This window comes from Pan paniscus, chromosome 12, assembly GCF_029289425.2.
Source record: "Pan paniscus chromosome 12, NHGRI_mPanPan1-v2.0_pri, whole genome shotgun sequence".
NCBI classification, from domain to species: Eukaryota; Metazoa; Chordata; class Mammalia; order Primates; family Hominidae; genus Pan; species Pan paniscus.
Window position 1 is genome coordinate 114,855,339 of NC_073261.2, and position 18,751 is coordinate 114,874,089.

General features: G+C 49.2%; 1 protein-coding gene across 1 annotated transcript; it reads left to right on the forward strand.

The window, feature by feature from the left end:
* Positions 1 to 2,421: 2,421 nt before the first annotated feature.
* On the forward strand, positions 2,422 to 14,475 carry NTSR2 (neurotensin receptor 2). Its single transcript, XM_024927666.4, is given in 5 exon segments — positions 2,422 to 3,124; positions 10,414 to 10,687; positions 12,519 to 12,609; positions 13,930 to 14,098; positions 14,100 to 14,475. Coding segments are annotated over 5 exon segments (1,233 nt in total). The 5' UTR covers positions 2,422 to 2,500; the 3' UTR covers positions 14,175 to 14,475.
* Positions 14,476 to 18,751: the final 4,276 nt, after the last annotated feature.

The window sequence follows — 18,751 nt, forward strand, 5'->3', positions numbered from 1 at the left end:
CAAAAGGAGAAGCATGATACACTTCATCGCTTAGAGTAACAGAAAACAGGAAGCAGACAGGAAAGGCATATATTGCTTGATATTAAATAAATTATTATGAAATAATTTATCAACCCCAAACATCATATATTGTACACAAACTTCTCTGCTGCCTGTTCACATGGGCTTCCCTCTCTCCTCCAAGGAGTCTTTGGACAATCAGAGCTGAAACAGGGAGAGCTGGGCAGTGGTCGTGACAAATGTTTTTTATTTTGTCTCAGATTTCACATCATATACTGAGACTTCTATATAGAAAAGACAGTTGGGTCTGTAGCAGTTTATTAACTCATTAAAAGCTTTTCAACCTGTAAGATACCATATAAAATTATTCTTTTTTTTTTTTTTTGAGACAGAGTCTTGCCCTATTGCCCAGGCTGGAGTGCAGTGGCACGACCTCAGCTCACTGCAACCTCCGCCTCCTGGGTTCAAGCAATTCTCCTGCCTCAGTCTCCCGAGAGGCTGGGATTACAGGCACGCACCACCACACTTGGCTAATTTTTGTATTTTTAGTAGAGACAGAGGCTCACCATGTTGGCCAGGCTGATCTCAAACTCCTGACCTCATGATCCACCCGCCTCAGCCTCCCAAAGTGCTGGGATTACAGGCGTGAGCCACCGCGCCCGGCCCATATAAAATTATTCTAAACAATGATTTCAGAGAAGCGAGCACTGTGCGTCACCACAGCCTCTCCACTGCCCAGCAATTTCATCATCTCTCCTGCGGTTTTAGGGCCTTGATTCATCCCTTAATTTCCTTAAGATCACAAGAAATTAAGTGGACACGACCTTTCTTTTAAAATTAAAACTTCAGGGCCAGGCACAGTGGCTCACACTTGTAATCCCAGCACTTTGGGAGGCTGAGGCGGGTGGATTGCTTGAGGCCAGGAGCTTGAGACCAGCCTGGCCAACATGGTGAAACCCTGTCTCTACTAAAAATAACAAAAAAATAGCCAGTCATGGTGGTGTACACCTGTAATCCCAGCTACTTGAATGGCTGAGACACGAGAATCGCTTGAACCCTCAAGGCAGAGGTTGCCGTGAACAGAAATTGTGCCACTGCACTCCAGCCTGGGCAGCACAGCAAGACTCTGTCTCAAAATAAATAATAAATAAATACAATTAAAACTTCAAAATACCATTTAGGAAGGAGCTATAAAGCATTAAAAAAAATCACACATTCTGACAAAGAAAGCCCTCTTCCTTTCTTTGTTCCTCAATTGCAAAACACATCAGACTGAATATATGTCTAACCACTTCTGCTCAATTTACTTTCTTTGTGGGATGTTCTCATTTGTAGTTACAACTGGCTACATAATTTGCAAGACTCTATACAAAATGAAATTGCAGGGTTCCTTGTTCAAAAATGATGCAGAATTCCCAGATGACAACAGCATTTGACTCAGGACAAGGCCTTTTCAAGCATGGGACCCTGTGCAAAAACACAGTCACATGCCTAAGAATCCAGCCCTGGTTGTTAATGATTCTTGTCGTTCAATAAATGCTTATAATTTCAATAAATTTATTGTGCAGAGTAAAAGTATATTTACATAATCTCAATTTCAATGTAGATATGGTTATATGCCCACATGGAAGATTAAACTCATTATCACCGGGCCATAATAACTTTGCTGAAGACAAAAAAGTCAGGATCCCTGGGTTCCAATTTCAATTCTGCCCCCCAGTAAATACCAGGGGTTCTTGGATGAAATGAGAAGGCCTCTGGGCTTTTCAGCTCTAAAGTTCGGGTGTTCTGCATGAATTTAGAAAAGTGAAAGGTTTTAAAACATGCTAAAAACACTTCTCACTTCATCCTCTAGCTCCACGAGAATGACACTCTCAAAGGACTGGGAAAGTGTGGCACCATGAGGATGTATTCTCAGTGACAAAGGAGCTTCCTGGGGCTCTTAGGATGGCATTGAAACAGCCCTTTAGCAAGAACAATAACAAAATGCTGAAGTGCTGGGAAAGTCTTTCCCAAGATCTCTCCCGAGCTGCACACACACACAAAGCAACACAAGGGCCAAGGTGCAAGACGAAAGCACCATGTCTATTTATGCTGCAGGTAGAAACTTCCACACACACGTTCGCTCATTTCATCTTCCCAGAAATTCTGCAGTGTCGATAATAAAGTTGCAAAACCAGATTCAGAGAGGTTAAAAAACTTGCCCAAGTTCACAAAGTTCGAAAGTGGTGGAGTTCGGCCCAACTCAGGACTATCAGCCCCTAAAGGAACCCAACCCCCTTTCCACCAGCACGCGCTTCCCTGGGTTGAACTGAACCCAGACGTGTGACCGACGCTAACGGGCTGGCACTAGCGGTCCCACGTTGGCTCAGGGACACCCTTTCGGGGGCGTGTCCTCCCAGTTCTAGAGGTTCCCAGAGAAGAGGAGGTGCTCACTAACCAGGCAGCTCGCCCAGACTCCGGGCAGTGAGAGGGAGGGAGCGCCGGCCGCGGGAGCGGGATGGAAACCAGCAGCCCGCGGCCCCCGCGGCCCAGCTCCAACCCGGGGCTGAGCCTGGACGCCCGGCTGGGCGTGGACACTCGCCTCTGGGCCAAGGTGCTGTTCACCGCGCTCTACGCACTCATCTGGGCGCTGGGCGCGGCGGGCAATGCGCTGTCCGTGCACGTGGTGCTGAAGGCGCGGGCCGGGCGCGCTGGGCGCCTGCGCCACCACGTGCTGAGCCTGGCGCTCGCGGGCCTGCTGCTGCTGCTGGTCGGCGTGCCGGTGGAGCTCTACAGCGTCGTGTGGTTCCACTACCCCTGGGTCTTCGGCGACCTGGGCTGCCGCGGCTACTACTTCGTGCGCGAGCTGTGCGCCTACGCCACGGTGCTGAGCGTGGCAGGCCTGAGCGCCGAGCGCTGCCTAGCCGTGTGCCAGCCCCTGCGTGCCCGCAGCCTGCTGACGCCGCGCCGGACCCGGCGGCTGGTGGCGCTCTTGTGGGCCGCCTCGCTCGGCCTCGCCCTGCCCATGGCCGTCATCATGGGGCAGAAGCACGAACTCGAGACGGCGGACGGGGAGCCGGAGCCCGCCTCGCGAGTGTGCACGGTGCTGGTGAGCCGCACCGCGCTCCAAGTCTTTATCCAGGTAAGGGCGTGGAGAGCGGGAGTCGGGGGAGGGGTTGGGGGGGCGGTGCTGGGAGGAGGGAACCCTCTCTCCCCGGGGAACAGACATTTTCGACTCTAATGCTCGCCACCACCCAGCAAGTTGGGTCTCGTTGCTCCGTCCCATTTTACTAGAAGGAGGGAGGCGTGGCCAAAGTGAAGCATTGAGAGAAGTCCCGATTTCAATTCAAAATTAACTCCAGAGTCAATGTTCCCACTCTTGGGAGAGTGGTGCTCAGACATTTGGGCGTAAAGTTGCCTGCAGAGCCTGTGAAAATCCGGAGTCCATGACCCACCCAGGTTCCTGCCTCAGTAGCCCGAAGTCTGTGTTCCAACGAGCTCCCCAGACGGCTCTGGAGAGGACCTCCCTGGAGGTAGGGTGGGGACGGGGAAGGCACCCCCGTCCTCTCTTCCAGAGGCCTGATCAGGCTTCTAACCTCATTTGCTGTTACCTTCCCCCTGGCAGCCTTGCCTCCCCCAGGCCACTTGTCCCCCCACACCTCTTGCTCCCACTTTCCCCGAACCCCACACCATGCCCAGCCTCTGGCTTTTAAGTCAAAAGCTCATTCTTCTGCTTTTGATTCCAACACTTCTTATTCCCCAAAGTGCAGCTCTGATCTCACCTCCTCCCCAACTCCAGGGACTCTCCCCTGTCTTCTGAATTCTCTCAGCATGTGATGTATTTGCAGCACTTCACAATGCATTTTCTGAAAGTGATGCTCACCTTTCTAAGTGTCTGTCTCCATTTCCGCATCGTTCTACAAGCCAGTGTCCTCTGGTCGCTTGCTCTAGTCACATTAGACCATGATCTCATGTATCCAGCACATTGGGGAAGTGGGAAAGGCTGAGAAAGCACAGGCCCCTCCAGGCCCTGCTGGGCCTACAGGAAACCTAAAGGAACAAAGCAGGGTGGAGCCAGGACCCCTTCTCTGCACACTGGCACACGAGGGTATGTGGGAGAGTTTACTGTGTGAATTCATCAGGGCACATGGAGGGTGCAGAGGCTGCTTAGGGGACTCGTCCTAAGCAGTCTCCTAAGCAGCTTCTTAGTGGCACATCCCCAGGTGAGGCTCCCTCTCATGTTAAGCTGCCTCCTGCAGATGGAAGCCCAGCCTGCCTACACAGTCGAAGGGCCCTCGCTAAAGTCCCCTCTCTCTTCCTATACCCTCTCCTCATTCCTGAAGATCCCACCTTTGTTCGTGTCTGCTCATCCATCCCCTGGGCAGGGGTAGAGGACTGAAGGGCCCCAGGGAAGGTGTTCACTCACCAACCTGCTTTTCACTCATGACCAAGAGAAATCCATGGAGCAGGCAACGTCTTAAGATTTTGTGGGTGTTCAGTGGAGCCGCTTTGTTTCCATTCAATCTAAACATTGTGGAGGGGAGAGGGACTCTCCATGGCCAGAATCCTTCCAGATCTTGAGCATGCCCCACAGTCCCGCCCCCGGAATCCACAGAGGCCACCGAGTCATCCTCAGAAGTGTACCTCTGTGGAGTGGCTGTCCTGGCAACAGGGCCTTCTCTCCACTGAACTTGTCACCTCTTATTTCTTTAAACAACATCTTCCTCCCCTAGTTCCTTTCTGACAGGCTCAGCCCAGAGATCCCTTGCTCATCACATGGAATCTGCCATGAGCAACTGTCTGCAGTGATTTTCCCGTGGGTCTGGGGGCTCCAATGTGCACCTGGAAGCAGGACACAGGTCTCCTGTGGATGTGGAGTATGGAGGGTGGGATCTGGCCTGGAGAGAGGGAGAGAAGGATGGAGGGACCAAATGCCTAAGGAAGATGTATTTATTTGTTTCCTTGTTTATTTTACATGGAACTTCGCATTTAAAAGTTTATAAGGCTCGGTGCAGTAGCTCAAGCCTGTAATCTCAGCACTTTGGGAGGCTAAGGCAGGAGGATCAGTTGAGGCCAGGAGTTCGAGACCAGCCTGGGCAACATAGTGAAACCCTGTCTCTCCTAAAAATAAAATAGTTAGCTGGGCATGGTGGCATGCCTGTAGTCCTAGCTGTTGAGGAGCCTGAGGCAGGAAGATCCCTTGAACCGAGGAGTCTGAGGTTACATTGAGTCATGATTGCATCACTGCACTCCAGCGGGGGTGACAGAGCAAGACCCTGTCTCAAAAAATAAAAATTAAACATTAAAAGTTCATAATCTGTTTCTGAATAAAAAATCTAGCCATTGTGGAAGGGGAAAGAGGCTGGAGAGGGGTGTAGTCAGAACTCTATGTTGCAAATGATGGAAACAGAACTGGAGGCAACTTCAGCCAAAATAAAAAATTGAAGCAAGGATGTTGGGGCAGACGAGATCTCAGGTCAGAGTCAGGGGCTCAGGGCTCCCAGGAGCCCCTCTCTCTCCTGCTCTTCCCAGACTCAGAAAGAGGCCTCTGGGTGTCTGTGGGTAGGGTTCACATGCCCAGGTCTGTCCACAGGGCAAGAACATGGCTGCTGGCATCCTCTGTGATAATTCAATGAGATCATGTGGAATTGCCCAGAATATTGCAGGTCCTCAACAAACGTTCACCTTCTTTCCTTTCCTGCCTTTTCTTCCCTCCTGAGGGTTTAACTCCAGCTCTCCCTTCCCAACCTGGTACAGTGCCTGGCTCACAGGAATCAGAATCAGGGCCTTCCACCTGTCCCGTCTTCTCTCCCTCCCTGCCTGCTCTGCCCTTCTCCTTCCCTCCCTCTCCTCACTCATCATCAAGCTCCCTCCTTCCTCCACCCCTGGCCTCTCCTTAATAACTCAGCTCCATTTGCCTTCTCTGGATTTACTTTTTGTTTTGTTTTGTTTTGTTTTTGATATGGAGTCTCACTCTGTCACCAGGCTGGAGTGCAGTGGCACATTCTCGGCTTACTGCAACCTCAGGCTCCTGGGTTCAAGTGATTCTCCTGCCTCAGCCTCCTGAGTAGCTGAGACTACAGGCACGTGCCACCACGCCCAGCTAATTTTTGTATTTTTAGTAGAAATGGGGTTTCACCATGTTGGCCAGGATAGTCTTGATCTCCTGACCTCGTGATCTGCCCATCTCAGCCTCCCAAAGTGCTGGGATTATAGCCATGAGCCACTGCGCCCGGCCTAGATTCACTTTTTGTTTGTTGTTTTTTATTTTATTTTTATTTTATTTTTTGCTTTGAAAACATCTTTACTATTTAAACAAAGTTATATACGTACATTTTTTTAAAATTTGAGCATGAGTAAGCAAAGGGGTGTGAGAGTTTGCTAGGATGAGGAACCCCACAGTAGCTGTCCCTGTGGCCTCTGGGGCAGCAGCTGGAAGGACCGGCAAGGGGAGGACCAGCTGGAGACCCACAACCTCATCTCTCTGCTCTCTTTGCCCAGGAGATCTTCCCAGGCCTCCCCAACACTCTGGCCCACTGCCACTTGGTACCTCAGCTCTACCAAGGGGTATCATCCTCCTTTTGCCACATCGATTCAGGTCCTGCTGTTGTTGCTGGGTAGCAGGATTCCAAGGGCTAAAGCGCCTGCGTGCCTTCCTGCAGTCTTGACCTGGTTTCTTGGCCTCAGAGGCTGTGACCATGGACTGTGACTTTAAACTGAAGCTGTCCAGCAAGTGGGAGCCGCTTGAGGACCTGTTTGAATCTGAGGACTGCAAAGTAGGCTGAGGCACTTGGGGTCGTGTCTACAAAGCCAAGAGGAAAGGTGGTTCCTTCACAAGCTTGAGCACCCACGGGCCCTCCCTCTTCGGAAAGTCTTTCTGTCTCATGCTGACATGGAAGTAGGGCTTCTGTGTGACCTCTGACTTATAATCTAGTGGTGCAGAGCTACTAACAAATAAGAAGCCAGCTCAGTTACCTTGGGGGATAGTGAGGTCATCATCACCTCCCATCCTAGATGCAGTTTGCTGCCTGCATGACCACTGGGAGTTGCATAGGTATGTAGAACCTGCCAATATTTTAACTATGAGTAAAGATCCTGAGTAAAGACGAGTCAAAATCACTGATATGAGTGGCACTCTATTTTTTTGTTCACCTTTGAAGCCTTGGGCAGATCTGGATCTAGCAGCTGCAACATTCCGAGTCCCAGAGCTACTTATTGAGGCAAGACATTATTCCAGAGCTGCTGATACATGGGCTATAGCGTGTGTATTTGCAGAACTACTAATGTCAGAATGAATATTTTTTATCATCCACACTAGTAACCTTTAGCCCCATGACAAGCCAGCACTAAGCACAGAGCAGCAGGTACAGGAATCTACCTCCCAGCTGCCTGCACGCGGTTTCCAGCTGCAGCAGAAGAGCCAGCGCATTGCTGCTCAGACCTGGCTGTGCAGTTCTCCGCTGAGGCCTGGCGTGGCTGTGACAATGAACCGTATTTCCACAATGCCTGGGAGCCGGGTTCCACCACTTGTCACAGTCCGGAGTAGTGACTTCCAGGCTGTTCCTAACTGGGAGACAAGCTTGAAAAAAAAAAAAAAAAAAAAAAACAAAAAACCAGTGCCAAAGTGCCAAGCAATGTTTGTGTTTTGAATATGCTGCTCACAGTTTCCTTGACATGGTTCAACCTGGCCAGGGCAATGAAGCTGTGAAATGAATTCTGTCAGTCTAACAGCATCTTTTGACAAATAGTGCGTTTAAAAATGTTTCACTTGAAACATACAGTGTATGTTAACACAACAAAATAACCAGACTCAAATTAGGATTATTTTGATTCTAATATTTTATCAGTGAGTTGATTCACTGTTCATATTAACCAGTGTTTTTTTGGTCCAAGAAAATTGCTTACAGTTTTTGAAAGTATGAAAAACTATAGTTTTCCCAGAAAGATTTTAAAACTCCCAAAGATTAATTACTAATGAATAAATATATTTTTAATTTTGATCTTTGTCTTGACTGGTATTAAAGCTACAAATTGAGAGTAATTAAGTATGTCATTACTGATATAAACCTGTTTAGTTCCTCAACAAACTAAATTGATGGTCACAGGTAGTGTTTTATTTTTCCCTCAGTGTTGCTGATTTGTGAGCAAGCATTAAGATAAAAAGGCATGAATGATAACTCCATAAAAAGGCACAGGGTCCAATTCAGATAGTTCATACTGATTTTAAAGTGGTATTAAATATCATTCAGTTAGTCCAGGCACAGTGGCTCACACCTGTAATCCCAGCACTTTGCGAAGCCAAGGTGGGCAGATTGCTTGAGCTCAGGAGTTCAGGACCAGCCTGGGCAGCATAGTGAGAACCCCATCTCTACAAAAAATACAAAAATTAGCCAGGCGTAGTGGCACATGCATGTAGTCCCAGCTACTCGGGAGGCTGAGGTGGGAGGATCACTTGTGCCCAGGAGGCAGAGGTTGCAGTAAGTTGTGATTGCACTACCGCACTCTAGTCTGGGCGACCTCGTCTCAAAAAAAAAAAAAAAAATGCTCAGTGTTTAAAATGTTTGCTAAGGGAAAGGTGGAAGAGAGCCTTAGAACTGATGAGGGGAAACCCTAGAACACATTGATTTTGAATTTTTTAAAGTAAACATTTAAAACACAGGGTGTTATATAAATAAATTCATTTTTCTAAGTCACATAGTATCAATGATGATAACCCAAGGTGTGTGATGGAAAACAGCAATCCCATCATTCTCCATACTCTCATTCATTTCTCTATTTCTCTAGTTGAGAGGCAAATACCATGTGTTCTTGTCGCTTGTCCTCTTTGCCTCCGTATTTCTAAAGAGCATACTAGCTTTATTTCTGTTTTAAATTGTATCCACTGTCTTATATCTACAGAAAATGAGCATTTCACTCTCCCACATTCCTGTCCCTGCCTTCTGTCACCATCACCTCAACACGCACTGGCCCCATCCTCCTTCCAGTGTAATTCTATCCCTGTGCTGGGTTAAATTTATGTTCAGTATTTATGTAATTGTGACTATGTAAACATTCTTCACAAACGACCCATGTGTTGTATTTTCTTTCTAATCCAAGGACTTTTGTTTTCTTTGCGGTTAATAATGTATGGCCTTGTTTTTCATTTGCATAGTTTTTTAAGTACCTATTTGTAGTTCATTTTCAGCTTCTCTATCACAAGCGTAAATGCCCTTTCAATATGTTCTGATCCATTAGATAATCTACCAGTTTCATCTTTTATTTTTCAGTTCTCCCTGGAGCTCTCTGGTCTCCTGCTCCAGTCCCACTGGTTGCTCTCTGGTGCACAGGGGGACCATAGGGAAGTGTCATCTGCACGGGGGCCCCCTGGGAGCTCCCTTCCATCCCTTGGTGGGTCCTCTGTAGGATACCCCATTTTGAATGACAGGTCTTCCTCTTTATTGGCTTATAACCTTATTTGTCTAGAACATGTTCTTTTAATCTCCTGAGACCTGAGGAAGGGTCCATAGAGGGTAAAAAAAAATTGAGAATTTGCATGTCAAAAATTGTTTTCTTTTATCCTCATGTTTGTCATAATATGGCTGGGTATAAAATTCTAAGATGGAAGCCATTTTTCTCACAAATTGTAAAGCACTGCTCATGATTTTCTAGCTTCCACCATTGCTTTTAAGAAGTGAATGTCATTCTGGTTTTCCATCCTATCTATGTGACCTGTTTTATCTGTCTGGAAGCTTTCAAGATCTTCTCTTTATACCTAAGATGCTAAATGTCATAAGAATGAGACTTGCTATGAGTCTATTTCCATCGATTCTTCTGGGCACCCGGGCAGCCTTTCAGTCTAGAAGCTCAGATTCCTCAACTTTGGGAAAATTTTCTTGAATGCATTTTTTTTTTGAGACGGAGTCTTGCTCTGTCGCCCAGGCTGGAGTGCAGTGGCATGATCTCGGCTCACTGCAAGCTCCGCCTCCTGGGTTCACACCATTCTCCTGGCTCAGCCTCCCGAGTGGCTGGGACTACAGGTGCCCGCTACCACGCCCAGCTAATTTTTTGTATTTTTAGTAGAGACAGGGTTTCACCATGTTAGCCAGGATGGTCTCGATCTCCTGACCTCGTGATCCGCCCGCCTCGGCCTCCCAAAGTGCTGGGATTACAGGCGTGAGTCACCGTGCCCGGCTTGAATGCATTTTTAAATAAAATTTCCTCCCCTCTGTTTTCTCTATTTTTTTTCTTCCTGGAACCCCTATTATGAACATCCTACACTAATCCGAAATTTTATTTTCTCTCTCCTCACTTTTTGAGAACTTTCTCAACCTTATCTTCTAACCCTTCTGCCGCTCCTTCTGCTGATGCAGATTCCGGGCCTGGGGCACAGCCAGATGGTGAGGGCCGCAGGGCCCTGGCGCTGCCCCATAGCCCTTGGCATTACCTCCACAGGTGAATGTGCTGGTGTCCTTCGTGCTCCCCTTGGCACTAACTGCTTTCCTGAATGGGGTCACAGTGAGCCACCTGCTGGCCCTCTGCTCCCACGTGCCGTCCACTTCTACCCCGGGCAGCTCCACCCCCAGCCGCCTGGAGCTGCTGAGTGAGGAGGGTCTCCTCAGCTTCATCGTATGGAAGAAGACCTTTATCCAGGGAGGCCAGGTCAGCCTGGTGAGACATAAAGACGTGCGCCAGATCCGCAGCCTCCAGCGCAGCGTCCAGGTTCTCAGTTAAGTCCTCTGTAACATCACCCCAGAAGAAAGGGGCCCAGGTTCCAGGGCTGCCTCCACCAATCCCTGGCCGGGTGACCTCAGCAAGTCACTACCTCTCTCAAGGCTTCCTTTACCCTATGCCCCAGGGGAACTGTATAACCAACAGACTTCCTGTAGGGTTCAGTGCTATAATTAAGGAAAGAATAGGAATTCTGTACATGAAGCCTCCAATCTGCTCCAGGGAATAGCACACACAGGCAAACAGAGACCTGACCACTTTTCAGTGAGTCTGGCGGTGTGGATGAACATGAGGAGCAGTTATGGTTAAAGACTGCGGCTGCAAATTGTGGACTCTCAGATGGGCTGGGTACCTAAATCCAGTCCCTTCAAACTCCATTTTCCCTCCTACAACACTGATCTGTTTGCTTTCTTGTTTTGTAAGTCTCTGGGAAAATTTGGCCTTGTAAGAGAAACTCCAAAAGGCACAGGAGAGCAGAGGTCTCTCCAAGCACCCACCATAACCCAGGCACTAGCTAGGGTATGGAAGGATCAAGTACAAGACAGGCCCTCTGCTGTCATCAATGTCACAGTCTTGTGTATGGACAGAGATGCAAGAGCTAAGTGCAATGTGATGTGATAAGTAACACAAAGTCAGCACATGAAGGTGTCAGACTTCATTTTATGGACGATGGTCAGTCATTGAAAAAGCTGATGTCCATGAGTGACGGGAGATTTGCTTTTGAGACCTATTGCGCTCAGCTCTTTGGAGAATGGGCTAAACGGTGCCTCTCAAACTTCAGTGTGTGTTAAGAATGATCTGGAGAGTTGTAAAATGCAAGCCGCGGGGCCCAAGATTCTGCACTTCTACCAGGCTTCTCACTGATGTTGACACTGCTGGTCCAGGGGCTACCCTGGGCTAGATGATGGCTTTGCCAGTCAGAGCAGAGTAGAAGCAGGAGAGGGAAGGGGTGGGAGGTTGGGAAACTCGTCATAGTCCAGTACAGAGGTGGTAAGAGTCTCTTAGGGAGGTAGCAGTGAGAGCAGGGAAAGCACAGAGGAGAGATGCTAAGAAGGAACTTTTCAATAGACTGGATATAGAAAGGAACAGAAAAATAGGAGTCTCTGGCTTATGGCTTGAGTGCCAGATGAATGGCAGTGCTGTAAATTAACCAGAGAAAGGACTAAAGGAGCAAGAGGCTTTCTAAGTCAAGAAAGACACAAGTTCATTTTTTTTTTCTTTTTGAGATGGAGTCTTGCTTTGTCACCCAGGCTGGAGTGCAGTGGTGTGGTCTCAGCTCACTGCAACCTCCTCCTTCCAGGTTCAAGCAATTCTGCTTCAGCCTCCCAAGTAGCTGGGATTACAGGCACCTGCCACCACGCCTGGCTAATTTTCGTCCTGTTAGCCAGGCTGGTCTCAAACACCTGACCTCAACTGATCCACCTGCCTCGGCTTCCCAAAGTGCTGGGATTACAGGCATGAGCCACCGTGCCTGGCCCAAGAAAGACACAGTTCTGTTGTACATGCAGATAGATAACCTGGTAGGGATATCTAGCCCTGGGTTGGGAATATATTCTAGTGGCCAGGAAGAGGTCCTAGAAGCATGCTGTGTCCTGGTCATGGCCAGAGTGGACACTTATCCAGAGGACAGGATCATATGAGGTTTGAGAAGAGATTCAGGTCGGGATATATCAGATAACCTCAAAGCCTCCTTCCAACCCTTGACTCCAGGACCAAGTTAGAGGGAAATGCTGCTATCCCCTCGGGCATCAGCCTCCCTTTGCAATGGTGTAACTGAGAATGTGTTTGCTTTCTCCTGGCGCTGTCTCTCCCTTTCCAATGCTCTGCAGGAGCCATCGTGGTCATGTATGTCATCTGCTGGCTGCCGTACCATGCCCGCAGGCTCATGTACTGCTACGTACCTGATGACGCGTGGACTGAGTGAGTGTGGCAGAAGGACCCTAGCACACAGGGAGGGGGCCCAACTGGGCTAGGCCTGGGGTCTCCATTGCTCTCCAGAGGGACCCTCCATTGCTGGGTCCTCTGGAATCCTGGACCGCATTCCACCTGGTCCCGTGCAGTCTGTGCCTTGAAATCTCCCAGCCAGGGATGGGGAACAGAACATTGTATCTGACCTGGTAAGGCCGTGTGCGTGAGAGGCCTAGCCAAGACTGTGGGATTCTCACTACAGGAGAAAGAGAAGCCTCAGCCTGGGAAAAGGGAGCACGGGCCATGCTTCTGAGGCTTCCTCTCTCTCTCCTTCCTCTCCTATTCCAAGGAGAGTGTGAGGAAGACACAAAGGTGCGACCCCAGGAGCTAACAAAGGTCCCCTCGGCAGAGACCAAGACATGCACCCCCTTTTATGACATGGTTGGAGAAGATGAGAGAATTCATAATCTGCCTTTCAGAAATCACTGTGCCCCAATCATAAGTGGGAATCAAACATCCAAAAGAATCGAGGTCCCAGGAAGCCTCCACAGAAAGAGCCATGTGACAGATGCCTCCTCCTCAGGAGGCACCAGCACCCCTTACACTTGCGCGGGCAACATGAGCTCGTGCCAAGCGCTTCCCACTGCAGAGAACCTGCAGCAAGAAGTGCGGCTCCTCAGAAGGACCTTCAGCTCTTAGTGCAGCCACATCTCCTGACCACATGCAGCAGCCTGGGGCACCTGGGGCCTCAGTGGCTGGACAGATGGCCCCTGTCAGTCAGCAGTGTCACCTTACCATGAGGTGACCAGGAACCACAGCCAGGGATGGCAGATCATAGAGGCTGGGTGGAGGGCGTCAGCTGCTGGTGACAAAACATTTATGGAATTTACATTGTGCTTCCTGGCTGGGCACGGTGGCTCATGCCTGTAATCTCAGCACTTTGGGAGGCTAAGGCAGGTGGATCACCTGAGGTCAGGAGTTCAAGACCAGTCTGGCCAACATGGTGAAACCGCGTCTCTACTAAAAATACAAAAATTGGCTGGGCATGGTGGTGTGTGCCTGTAGTCCCAGCTATTCAGGACTGTAGGCAGGAGAATTGCTTGAGCCCAGAAGGCGGAGGTTGCAGCGAGCCATGCCGTTGCACTCCAGCCTGGGAGACAGAGCAAGACTCCGTCTCAAAAACAAACAAACAAACAAAAACACTGTGCTTCCTGATAGCAGAAAATAGGCTTCGTCATGCAGCCCTCTGGAGGAGAGGCATTCTCCAGTAGGAAGTGGACACTGCGAGGAGGTGACAGGTCCTCTAACCAGGCTTCCGGGTTTCTCTTGCAGCCCACTGTACAATTTCTACCACTACTTCTACATGGTGACCAACACACTTTTCTACGTCAGCTCAGCTGTGACTCCTCTTCTCTACAACACCGTGTCCTCCTCCTTCAGAAAACTCTTCCTGGAAGCCGTCAGCTCCCTGTGTGGAGAGCACCACCCCATGAAGCGGTTACCCCCCGAAGCCCCAGAGTCCCACCCTAATGGATACAGCTTCAGGCTTTGGGGATCCCCCAGAAACCCGGACCTGAATGTAACGCAAGAATGAACAGAACAAGCAAAATGACCAGCTGCTTAGTCACCTGGCAAAGCAGGTGAGCAACCTTATCACTAATCATTCAAGCTTCGCAGCCGGGGCGACTTCTGTCAACCCCAGCTCTGCTGAGAACCATCAAGCGCAGGGAAGCCACATGACCCCTCCTAGCCTCAGGCTCCCTCGTCTGTGTAGTGGAGATAAAGAACAGCACCCATCTCTTAGTGTTGCCTGAGACTAAAGTGCTTAGCACAGAGCCTGGTGCGTAGTAGATGCTCAATAAATTTTTGCTGGCACGATTTCTGTTGTTACTGTTGTTGCACGGCTATCATCATTGCTTTCCTGCTGTCCTGAAAGCCCACAACACTCTTCTGTAGTTTTATGCTCAGGTGTCCTATAAATTTCCTCAAATGACAAATCAGCAGTGCCCCAGAAGCTGACCAAATCAGTGCCTCACGTGAGCTGTAGTAAGATTCTCCATTCTCTCCCAGGCAGGGAGCAGCTGTTGACACTGACAGCAGCTTCTGCAGACTCTGGAAAGCCAGTGGGCTGCTGGCGTCCCCTCCTGCCTCTGGCCAAGCCAGCCCATGTGGCTTGCCGGGAAACGGCCATGCACACTCTGCCACGAGGCACATGCAGCCCAGTTATGCTCTGGCCAGCGCAATGCTGGACAAGAGTTGAATCTTAATTCTCTTCATCAGGGCAGGCTCTGCCCATCTGACAGCAGGCCTCAGTCCCTGCACTGCCCGCACAGGCCAGGCCCACTTTCTACCGCCAGCCTTGCACCTCGAGGCGGTAAGGCTGAGGCCAGGGGAGCAATGGTGCTTTTCCCTGAGTGCAGAGGACGCAGTGGCAAAAGACAGGGGAGGGTACCGGCCTGTGAGGGGAGGAGGAGAGAGATGGGTGCAGGACACAGCACCAAGGAGAGGTTCGTTTTGATGAACTGCGTCAACGCTTCCCTAGACTCTGTCCACCTCCTGACCCGTCCCCTACCCCCTACTCCCATGATGAACGCTACACACACTCATCACACACACATCACACAGGCACCCATCACACAAGTATGCACAGACTCATCACATGCAGACATACCACAAACACACGGCACATGCACTCTTGTCACACCTCACGTGCACACATGTCACATACACACTCATTACACCTACAGCACATATCAGATGCACATCACACACACCACATGTAAACTCATCACAGGCATACGTGTCATATGCACACACTCCTGGGCTGGGACACTGAGACGAGCCGGCAGTGGCTTCTGCACAACTCGGAGGTGACTGTTCTCCAGACCCCAGCCCCAGAACCCCTGAGAAGAGGCCAGAGGTGACGACCATACCCCCTTCACGGAGCCATCCCGGGCTAGGACCACCACGGGCACCCACACGTGGGCCTCGTCGGGCGAGGACATGCCACCTGGAAAGGAGGAGCGACAGCAGCTCTGGCGTGGGGACCCCTAGAGAGGGCGGCTCTGACGGGCAGGCCACGGGCTCACTGTGTTCATGGAGGAAGAAGCAGCTTCAGACCCGCACTGGGAACGGTGAGGCCCAGCACGCCCGGCCCCGCAGCCGGTGATGGTGCAACCTCCGTTTAAGCCGCGGCTTCGGAGGTCCTGGGTCAAGGCTGTGGCTGCGGCTCCCCAGCCAATGCTCCAGAGAAGTCCAGGAAGCAGGAAAGGCAAGAAGCAGCTCCCAGTCCAAACGCAGATAAGACGGCGCGGGAAGCAGGCTTGGGCGAGGTCCGGGGCGTGGGCCGGGAGAGCCGGTTCCTCGACCTCATCACTGGGAGCAGGGGAACCCTGGGCAGGTTCAACTCCCTGAGTCTGTGTCTTCATCCGCGAAACTGGTGGGGGCAGAAAGTTCTTAAGCTATTTAAAAACAATAATTCAGGTCAGCAAGAATGGATCTGAATTTGAAGCAATTTGTAATCTTCATTTATCTCTTTTGCTTGTGTGTGTGAGTGTGTGTGTGTATGTGTGTGTGTGTGAGTGTGTGTGTGTATGTGTGTGTGTGTGTGTGTGTGTCTACAGAAATGTTAATGCGCTTGATTTGGGGTATTCTCCCAAGACCCTGCTAAGGGTGTTACGTAATATATGGCATATATCCCATGTTACTTTTCTCAAACATGGAAAACCCAAATTGAAAAATACATCTGGCCCCAAGGGTTTCAGATAAGGGACTGTGGATCTGTAGTACCTAATAATAAGTTTATAATAATTAAATAAGATAAAGAATGTTAAGCTCCTACCACAGTGCCTGGCACATAGTAAATGCTCAATACATGCTAGTTGTCATTATTGTCGTCATCATCATCCTAGACCCCAAACTGGGTAAAACCTGGTAGTGTCCCTTCGAAAAGATTATATGAATGAGGGACACTTTTTCTGCTACATGTTACCAAAGTACAGTAAGCAGCAAGAGAAACAAAATGTAAATAATAGACTGAGAAACACAGATGAGCTACTTTATATATTATCCAAAATTTTCATGCAAATCATTAGGCAAAACACCAGGACCCCAAAGGCCAAGAAACACACAAGAGGAAAATGCTCAGCCTCAATAGTTCCTGGAGAAATGGCAGCCCAAACAATAATACGTGACATTTTATGGGCAATGTATTAACAAAAATGTCAATGACCAGAACAAATATTGGGTGACCTCAGTGTGCTCCTGTCTTAGAGGGAGAGGAAACTGAATAACCTTCTTGGAAAGCAAATTGGCAATATATTTTGAAAGCCATAAAGTGCTCGGAAACTTAGACCCTGTAATTCAACTCCTGGATATTTACTTTGATAAAATTTGCTAAAGAAGAAAAGTCCTCTCTGTGTGCACACAGAGTCATTGCAACATTCTTCATTTGGGCCTTTACGAGCAGGCACTGGTTCAACAACATAAATCTCTTACGCTGCCTAATCTTCACGGCAGCCACTACAGTAAAAACTGCTCTTACTATCACCACTTCACATATGGGGCAACGGAAGCAAAGACAAGCTAAGCAACGTTCTTCTCCTGCTACTTGGTAACTCGAGGAGTAGAGCCCAGGCTTGGGAGTTGGGAGCCAGTGCTCAGCCTCTACATCATGCTGCTGCCCAGGAGCTGGATGGCAAAAGATGTCAACAGGCTGGATACCATGGCTCATGCCTGAAATCTCAGCACTTTAGGAGGATGAAGCAGGTGGATCACTTGAGGCCAGGAGTTTAAGACCAGCCTGCGCAACGTGGCGAGATCCTGCCTGTATAAAAAATACAAAAAATTAGCCAGGCGTGGTGGTGCACACCTGCAGTCCCAGCTACTCCGTAGGCTGAGGTGGGAGAATCACCTGAGCCTGGGAGGTTGAGGCTGCAGCAAGCTGTAATTGCACTGCTGCACTCCAGCCTGGGCGACAGAGTGAGATCCTATCTCAAAAAAGAAAGATGACAAGAGATTCGAGGACCAACATTATGGAGCTGAGTGAATCACAATGCCCTTGTTCAATCAAATCCCAATTATTAGGTCGTCCTTAACAAATATAAATTATAAAGTTTATTTAGCAACATAAGCATATTCTGATTATATGACTAGGAAAGAAAACAAGACAAATTATGATATTATGTACACATCACACAGATACAGAGAGAAGGTCAGAATGAAGCACTTAAAAATAAAAGTGGGGGCTTTGCTAAAGAGGTATGAATGACCCCAGAACAGTACTAGTGGCTGTCCTCTTCATCACACCATCCAGGCACAATAATTGGGGGCACGCAGCAGACGCAGAAACATATGGAGAAAAAAGAACCACTAAACCAGTTTTCTTTCATGTGTTGACATAATATTGTTTGTATAATCTTGAGATAACAAATTGCAGATAGGAATTTCGTTCCCCTGATGTTGTCCCAGGTGGTAACACTGAGCCTTGATTAAAGAGACAGGAGCCTGGGGTCAGCCGGGCCCAGGGATGAGTACTTAAACAAATCCCTTCACTTCCTTGGGCCTTGTTTCCACTTCTGTAAAGTAGGCGTCATCACAACAACCTGCTGGGTTTTATTTTGTTTTGTTTTGTTGTTGTTGTTGTTGTTGTTGTTGTTGTTTTTGAGACGGAGTCTCACTGTGTTGCCCAGGCTGGAGTGCAGTGGCATGATCTCGGCTCACTGCAAGCTCCGCCTCCCGGGTTCACGCCATTCTCCCGCCTCAGCCTCCCAAGTAGCTGGGACTGCAGGTGCCCGCTGCCACGCCCAGCTAATTTTTTGTATTTTTAGTAGAGACGGGGTTTCACCGTGTCAGCCAGAATGGTCTCAATCTCCTGACCTCGTGATCCGCCCGCCTTGGCCTCCCAAAGTGCTGAGATTACAGGCATGAGCCACTGCGCCCAGCCAACTATCTGCTGGGTTTTAAGAATCAATTGGTATCAGGAATATGAAAAAATCCTTACTGTATTACCTAGCACCCAAAACAACTCAATAAATAGTAGCCGTCAAAATTATAGAAATGGGGAAGATATTAGTGATTGCCAAGTGTCTGGGATGTGGGGAGGGGGCCCTGGAGAGAGGTGGGTGTTGTTTTAAACATGTGATGTGAAGGATTC